The sequence below is a fragment of the Fukomys damarensis genome, unplaced genomic scaffold, assembly GCF_012274545.1.
Source record: "Fukomys damarensis isolate Sample0158 unplaced genomic scaffold, DMR_v1.0_HiC HiC_scaffold_27, whole genome shotgun sequence".
In the NCBI taxonomy this organism is placed as follows: Eukaryota; Metazoa; Chordata; class Mammalia; order Rodentia; family Bathyergidae; genus Fukomys; species Fukomys damarensis.
The window spans coordinates 21,980,006-21,988,977 of NW_022900939.1; the positions used below are offsets into that span (position 1 = coordinate 21,980,006).

The following is an 8,972-nucleotide window of genomic DNA, read 5'->3' on the forward strand; positions in this document are numbered from 1 at the left end:
GGTACCAGGGATCAAACTCGGGTCCTTGTGCTTGTGAGGCAGGTGGTAGAAAAGTATATCTTCTTAGTGAACTTTGGTATTTCATCTAAGTTGCTCAGTGTACTGTCACAGAGTTGCTCATAATATCACTTGATAATTAATTTGCTTATTATCTCATGCCATCTAATTTCTGATGGTGATTTGTGCCTTCTCTTTTTATTTTAGTCTAGCTACATGTTTATCAATTTTATTAATCTGCAGTTTTGGAGTTTACTAAAGCACAGTTTTCTCTACCCAGCTTTATAGCCTGTGAGTTTGTGAGTTGTGATCCCTATTCCAGAGGTCCCTCTGTTTACCGCAGGCTATGGCAATGTCCATGCCAAGACATTTTCTTGCTCACATTGGTGGATAGGGAAGGCAACTTAGACCTCACATATGTGCTGGATGTAGGCAGCAGGGCATGGTACTGTTTCTGAGTGCAATTCAAGCTAAGCCTGGCTTATCACAGAAGGCAGGGCCCATGTTCTTCCTGGCTTGAATTTAAACTTCTTGGGTGATCTCCTTTTAGCCCATTCCATCTGTGGCTGTCTCCCATAGCTCTTACCCAGTCACTGTGGGAGGGTAACACTGGGAACCCTAAAGTAAAGTTGCTTTTTAGTTGTACTGAGTCCCAGATTTAAATAATCAACCCCTTCCTGAAATGGCACCTGATCAAGCACTCTGGCAAAATGGCAGGTGCCCATGCTTGAATTCCTCTCCAGCTGTTGCCTGCTGCATGGACAGAGTACTCTCCGAACAAAATTTCATGCTATTTTTCCAGTTCACAGAGGTCCTGGGCACTTCTGTTTCTCCCTAGATCTCCCAGCTCCGGGTACTTACCCTGCCTTTTGGGAGCCCAGTTCCCTTCCCAACAAGCCACAAGAGCCAGGGAAAGAGTGCAAACTGTTTCTTTCTTTCTTTTTTTCTTTTTTTTTTTTTCCTGCACTATGGGCCATCTTTCTAACTTCTCTGTAGCTTCTGGGTTTTTACCTGTCAGTTCCTCCCCTATTTCTGGTGATCTGCTTCTCTTTTCTTCAACACGTTGTTACTTTCCAGGGTGTAAATTCTGGATCTCAGAGAAGCTAGATTTTGCTACCAATCACCACGCCACCATTTCCTTTTTGATAATCTGCATTTCTATTTAAATTAAAATATTCCTAATTGCCCTTTTGGTTTTGTGTTTGAATTGTGTATTAATTACAACTGTCTCATTTGTTTTCCAAATAACTTGGAATTTTCTAGGTATCTTTCTGTTATTAATTTTATTTTAAAAATTCTATTGTGGTAAAAAATATATTTTGTATGACTTTAAGTTTAAATTTATTGAGACATCCACTGGCTCAGAATATGATCTACCTTGCTAAATATTCCCTGTGTACCTAAAAAAAAGAGTATATTCTTCTGTGGTTGGGCAGTGTTTTTGTAAACATTAATTAGATCAAACTGATTAATAATATTGCTCAAGACTTCTGGAGATTTACTGCCTTTCTGTCTACCTGTCCTATCAATTATTCAGAGAAGCATGTTGAAATTTCTAAATATAACTGTGGATCTCTCCTTACAATCCTATTAATTTTGTTTCTTCCCTTTTTAGACAGGGTCTTACTATATAGTTCAGGCTGCCTTGAACTCACCAAGGCTGGCCTTGATTTCACACTGTGATCCTTTTGCCTCAGCTTCCCAAACATTGGGATTACTGGTGTGTACAACCATGTCTGGCTGTTTCATATATTTTTTTTCAGGATAAATCAAATTTTAATGCAACATTTAAAAAATCCAAATAAGAAGTATGCGCACCCATGTTTATAGCGGCACAGTTTGTAACAGCTAAATATTGGAAATAGCCCATTTGCCCATCCGTTGGAAACTGGATAAAGAAGATGTGGTTTTTCTATAAAATGGAATATTACTCAGCCATAAAGAACGAGAAAATAGATTCATTCATAGGAAAATGGATACATATTGAAGATATACTCCTAAGTGAAATAAATAAGTCACACATGTGTAAATACCGAATAGTTTCCCTGGTGTGAATAATCTGCAATAAAACATAAGATCCTAATAAGATTACTGTCATTTAGAAATGAGAAGAAAGGAGCTAAAGGTGTAAGGAAGGTGGGATGGGTAGGGGAAGGGTAATAAGGGAAAAGAAAAAAATGTGAGATAATGAAAAGATGAAAATAAAGTGTTTGTAGATGGGGAGGGGAGGAGGGGGTGAAAGGAGGGCAGGGGTAAGGGGAAAAAATGAGAATCAAGACTTGTCATGTAGAGGTACAAGATCCCAACAATGAATGTAACTGTACTGTATCCCTAAAATGTACCAGTAAACTCAATTAAAGCTGGGAAAAAAAATAAAAAATCCAAATAAACATCCAAAATCCGTGATGAACACAATATCAAGAGTTGATGCAAAGATTGGTATTTTTGTTTTGTTTGTTTTATGACACTAAATAGGGAAAGTGACTTCTACTCAGGTTGCAGTTCCTGGGTATCTTTACTGTCCCTGGGTGCGCAATGGAGTGTAGGCATTGATGGGGAACATGGAGTTCAAATTTAGTCATGTTTTGTGATTATGGAGTGTTTTTTGTTTCGTATTTTAAAGCTCTCTTAAAAGGTACACAAAGCTGGGTGTGGTGGTGCATGCTAGTAATCCCAGTATTTGGGAGGCTGAGGCAGGAGGATTGTTGTGAGTTCAAGGCCATCCTGGGCTACATAGTGAGTACAAGGCCAGGCTGAATTATAGAGGAAGAGCTTGTCTCAAAAAAACCTAAAAAAAAAAAAAAAAGTAAAATAAAGTTAAAAATCAACTATTCTCTCTGCCTTGTAACTGGGTTGTTTAGACCACATTTATTTCAAGGGATAATTTGATATTATTTGTTTAAATATATAATCTTTGTAATTGTTTTCAATTTGTCTCATCTCTACTTTGTTCCGCTTTCCTCATTTTCTGCCTTCTTTGTGTTGAGTATAATATATAATTTTAAAATTCCATTTTCTTTCCTAGCTTATTAGTTATTACTCTTTTTTGTGCTATTTTAGCAGTTCCTTTGAACTCAGTCTACTTTCAAGTAATAGTAGGTCACTCCACATATAGTATTCTCAAAGCTCCCTAGGTTCAATACTGAGTACTAGCAAAAAAAAAAAAAGTCAATGGAGCTGGGGGTATACCTCAGTAGTAGAGTGCTTATCCAGCAGGTATAGGCCCCTGGACTCATCTGCCAGCCCTGCAAAAAGGCAACCATATTTTATTTTGTTTTGTAGTACTGAAAGATTGAACCCAGGACCTCCGTACTGAGCTCTATCCCCATCCTTTTTTGTAAGTATGAGTGGTATTGAGGATTGAACCCAGGGCCTTCACACTGAGCTGTATCCTCAGCCCCTTTTTAAAATTTTATATTTTGAGTGGGGGGTCTTGCTAAGTACTAAATTGTCTAGGGATAGGCTCAAACTTTCAATCCTTTTGCCTAAGCCTCTTAGAGTATGTGCCACCATGCCTAGCTTCAACTGTGTTTTAAAAGGATTTAAATAATAAGCAAATGTCTTTGTATTTACCCATGTAGTTACCATTTCCAGTACTCTTAATTCCATTACTTTTCTTCTGCTTCAAGGATTTCCTTTACATTTCTTGCCTCCTGATAATGAATTCTTTCATATTTTGTATGTAAGAAAAAAATCTTTATTTCATTGTTTTAAAATTTTGCTAAGCAAAGAATTTTAAGTCAAGAGGTTTACTTTTTTCCCCCAATACTGTAATGATACTGCTCCACTTTCTTCTAATTTACATTGCTTCCAATGAGAAATTTGCTATAGTCTTTAATTGTTGCTTTGTATATAATATGGAGATATTTTTCCCCCTCTGCTTTTAAGATTTTCTCTTACCACAAGTTTTAACTGATTTAATTATTATGTGCCTTGGTGTTACTTTATGTTCCTTGGGCCTAGAGTTCATTGAGATTCCTAGGCATAAATTTAGAGATTTCAATAGATTTGGAAAAATTTCAGCAATTCTTCATAGTTTTTGTTATTCCACTCCCTCTCTTCTTTAGATTCTCAAATTACATCTATATTAGGCTGTTTGAAGTTGTACCATGGCTCACTGATACACTATTACTTATTTATAGTCTTTTTTAACACCTGTGTTTTATTTCAGATAGTTTCAATTGCTACATGGTTTTCCTTAAGTATCTAATGTTCCTAGTACTATTCAGTGTAATTTTCATCTCAGACATTGTAGTCTTCATCTTTAATGTTTGCAGTGGGTCTTTTTAAATACTTTCCATATCTCTACTTAACATGTCAATATTTCTTCTAGCTTCTGGAAAAATGGAATATAGTTATAATAACTGTTTTATGGGAGGCAGTAGTAGTTCCACCTAAAGAAAAACTCATAAAATGACAGTCAGGATTTAAAGAAGCTTCCATTTTTCCAGTTCAGTCAAAAGTAGTAGGATTGGTTTGGGTGCTTCCAACACAATGAATGAAGGAGACTTCATTTATTTATGCAGCTTAACAGTGATTGCCAGAACACGTTTAATGCTGTTACTTTTATGTAGACACTAAAGAATGATTTATCATATTTTAGCCCAAACTGGTTATATTTCTTTCCTCCATAGACACTATGAATGAACACAATTTTCAATGAGAATAACTTAAAATACTGCAAAAGATAAGCCATAGAATGCCTTAAAAGTAGTGCCCCCTGGTCAGATGGTAAACTTTCTTCAGTATTACTTATGGTTGCACTTGATTAAAGTTTCATGGGGCCTGAAACTTCCTTGTCTTGGCAAGCGTCTTGTGACATGGCAGCAGGGACATAATAAGTATTATAAGGGTTTTTTGGTAATGAGTTTAATCCGTCATCCCCAAAAGAAATACCAATTAAATGTGATTAAATTATTCTCACAGTTCAGTGTTCATTCTTGTTACAATGGTACCTTGGTTCACAAAATTAATTCTTTCCATGATTCTGGTTGCAAACTGAATTGGATGAAAAACAAAATTCCGTGGTTAAGTTCATTGTTGACCTTATGAGGAAATTTGATTGGTTCTTGTCCAATTAGGTTTGTGGCCAGAATCATAGAATTAAGTTTGTGAATTGAGGTACAATTGTAGTTGTATATCTTCTTAAGAGAAATTGCTGCTATTAATGACTTTTTTTTTCCACTGAGTGTGTATACACAACTGAATAAGTGTAGGAGTTTTCTCTTTACTGTGAGTCCTACAAGATTAAAGATATTTGAGGGCTGGTGGTAGGAAGTTGGTAGATCAGTGGTAGAGAGCATAGCCTGTGTAAGGTGATAAGTTTGATCTCCAACACTACAAAAAAAGAGATTTAAAAAAGATATTTCTAATATCAGCCAGGATAGTAATTTCTCTATAAAAGATCACACAAAAATAGAACATTGCTTTTGAGATCAAACTCCAGACCCTCACAAAAAATCGCTGCAATAAAAATTGTGGCATACTGGGCCAGGGATCTAGTTCAGTGGTTTCATTTCCTGCCTTGCAAGCACAAGGTCCTGAGTTTGTTCCCCTGTACCCAAAAAATAACAAGTAAAGGGCCAGGGATTACCTCAGTGGTTCTGCTGCTTGCCTCACAAGCTCAAGGACCCGAGTTTGATCGCTGGTACCAAAAGAATGAATGAATGAATAAATAAATAAATAAATAAATGTAGTGATAAGACAGGCATGGTGGTGCACGCCTGTAATCCCAGCACTCGGGTGGCTAAGGCAGGAGGATCACTGCAAGTTTGAGGTTAGCCTGGGCTACATAGTGAGTTCCAGGGCAGTCTGAACTACATAATGAGACCCTGTCTCAAAAAAGAAAAAAAAAAAAAAAAAAAAAAAAAGTAGCAATAATAAATGCCTAATGTCTTTATTCTTTTTTTTTCTTTTTTGAGACCAGGTTTTTGTTACTTAGTTCAGCCTTAAACTCACTATGTAGCTGAGGCTGGCTTTCAATTTGCTTCAGGGTCCTAAGTGCTGGGATTACACACATGCACCACCACACCTGGCTTATCTTTACTAATTCTATCTGATATATCAGCTCTGGATCAGTTTGGATTATATTTTCTCATTATGGGTTGTGTTTTCTTGCTTCTTAGAAAAACTGTTAATTGTTTATGGGATATAAGGTTCTATGACTATTATTTGGTGAGTACTGGGTATTGCTATATCCCTATATTCTTATAAATATTTAATCCATTTGTTTGATAATGCCATTGAATTACTTGCAATCAGTTTGATCCTTTTGGGTCTTGCTTGAACTTTCAAGCTTTGTTAGGATAGGACTAGAGTGTTCATTGTAGGTTTGATTTTTATCCACTCCTGAGGTAATACTCTTAATATTCTACCTGATGCTCCACAAACTTTGATGTTTTCCTGTCTGGACAGTGGGAATATTCACTGTTTCTAGATCTATGTAAGCTCTAATCCTCTGCTGTTCCTCTCATCCCTTCAAGTGAGTCTCTACAGTGGATAGTTTCCTCACAGATATGAACTGATTAGCATTTAAATGAATAGTAGAAAGGGAATTCTACTGCAGCTGTCCAGAATTTTCTGTGTCCAGCTCTCTCTTCAATCATATTATTCCTTGAAAACTTTAGCTGCCTTGGCATCTGCTATGGTTTACTCCCCAGAGGTTCATATGCAAGGCTTGCTCCCCAGTGCAATAGTAATGAAAGGTATTGTGATCTTTAGGACATAGGGCCTCGTAGGAGGTGATCTGGTTATGAGTCCCTCAGTGAGGTCAGCCTCTAATGTTCTCATGAAGTCAGTTGAAATGGGTTGCATCTCACAGGAGTAGATTAGAGGATAACCTTCCCTCTCAATCTTGTTTCTCCCCATCACTAGACACTGGTTATCATGATGTCTGGACTTTCTAGCCACCAGAATCATGAGCCAATAAAACCTCTTTTCTTTATAAGGTATCTAGCCATGGGTATTTTGTTATAGCAACACAGATGGATTAAGACAGTATCCCTGGATTCCCAGCTCCATCTATTCAACTTAGAGAGATTACTAGTTTTACTGGACTCCCTCTAATTTTTTTCTGTGGACTTCATACTTTCTCTAGGCAGTATGCCAGGGCAATCATCATTTTGTTTGATGAAGCAAAAAATTTTGCTTTTTGTCACTTAGAAATGACCATTCCATTTGTTGCCTGATGTCCATTATCTTCAAGCCATTGTTCCATATATTGTGTCCAAAATTTTTATTTCAGGCAAGACTGCAAATCTAGTCTATTACTCCATCTTGGCCAGAAGCCATTGGTGAAACAGTAGCAACAATTTCAACTTGAATCTCTCTTATTTAGTCATCCTATACTAAAGTCTAGAAAAGTCAATCCTATTGATTTTAGAGCCAGGAAAGCTTCAGTTATACCAGTAATACCAGTTCTACCTGTAATCTGGAGATATATAGAATTTCCTAGCTATAATCTTCCTTCCCTTGTTAAGGGAGTCTACCACAAATCCAGCTGAAACTATGTGACCTTTTAGAGGGTAGAGGCCCTAAATAATGCAAATCTAGAGCTTCAGCACCCATAAAGGTAAACAGATAAAGATGTATTTTTTATTAGGCAACACTAATTATAATGATCTCGTAATATAATCACCATTATAATAGTAGCTACACTGAGCATTTTACATACATGATCTTATTCATACTTGATAACAGTAACTTTAGGTATGCATCATTCTTATTTTTACTGATAAAGTTGAGGTTTAGAAAGATTAAATAACTTCTACAATAATGCCAACAACTAGTTAGTGACAGAATTCAAGGATTATCTAACTGTTCTCCCAACCTCTATGTAATACTTGCTTTATAAAGTTTTTCAAAACAACAGGCTTTCTTGCTGAAAGGCCAGCCTCAGACTGTTAGTGTACAGGTACCTTACTCACCCTGAATTTAAGAGTCCCACATATCAAATGGAATATTTCCATCAAAGTACTGATTATTACTTTACACTTACTTGTTTCATATTACTTGAGCAATGGTGAAGAAATCGGTGCTGGGTGATATCACAAAATATTTTGTGCAGTTTGGTCCCAAACTCCTGTGTATCAGCTGCCTAAAAGAGACCCAAAGAGAGAAGGTGCTGAGTTCCAGTACTGGAAACCAAGGGCTAAATACTAAAGGAAGTTTAAATGGGGACACAATGAGGTAGATGGGACACTGACATCCCCCATATTATGTTTAGCATGTCCTTCATTTCTATAGGATCAAAAGAGGAAAAAAAATGCCGAAGATACTTGACAAGAGACAGGTATGGCTTCTATATGATGTCTTTTCATTTCTGTTACCTTAGCAAGATTATTCCAAGAAGGTCTTTTTTCTCCTAGGTCTACAGCAGATAAATACTCCAGAGATCCCTATGTTCAAGAAGGAGTTATATAAACTGCTCTTCTGTGAAACAAATTCTGAAAATGCTGGGGTTCAATTGACCCACTAAGGAAGATTTGAGAGTCCTCAAACTTTTTAGGGAGAAGGGGAACGAAAGAGCATAGTCTGAACCCATGGAGAAGAGTTAATGGCCTTTGAGACTTTAATGTCAAATTTCAGGATATTAGAGTTGAAGGGGGCCAGAGTTACCACCTAGTACAACATACTAATTTTATTGATGAAAAAATTAAAATTTAAAAAGATGTTGAACCACCCAAGATCTTACATATAGAAGAAAAATTAGAGTTTCTTTTCACTATTTTGTGTGACTCAAAAAGGTAAAGTTATAATAAAATGTATTAGCTTATAAAGGTATTGTAGGTTTTATTTTTAAAGGCAGCTAGTGTTTTTACTTATTTATTTGTTTTTGGTACTAGGGATCAAACTTGGGACCTTGCACTTGCAAGTTGGGTGGCAGAATCACTGAGCTAAATCCCCAGCCTAGTATTATAAGTTTTGAACCAGTAACTCTCTCTTTTTTTTTTTTTTTTTTTTTTTTTTTTTTTGAA

The 8,972-nt window shown here is 36.4% G+C and overlaps 1 protein-coding gene across 3 annotated transcripts in view; it reads right to left on the reverse strand.

Moving 5' to 3' along the window:
• CUNH11orf80 (chromosome unknown C11orf80 homolog) overlaps positions 1-8,972 on the reverse strand; it is a 97,836-nt gene that overhangs the window by 9,273 nt on the left and 79,591 nt on the right. For all 3 annotated transcript variants that reach the window (XM_010635867.3, XM_019209246.2, XM_010635866.3), the window contains exon 13: positions 7,994-8,092. In XM_010635867.3, the coding sequence (XP_010634169.1) occupies positions 7,994-8,092 (99 nt within the window). The remainder of the gene's footprint in view (positions 1-7,993; positions 8,093-8,972) is intronic.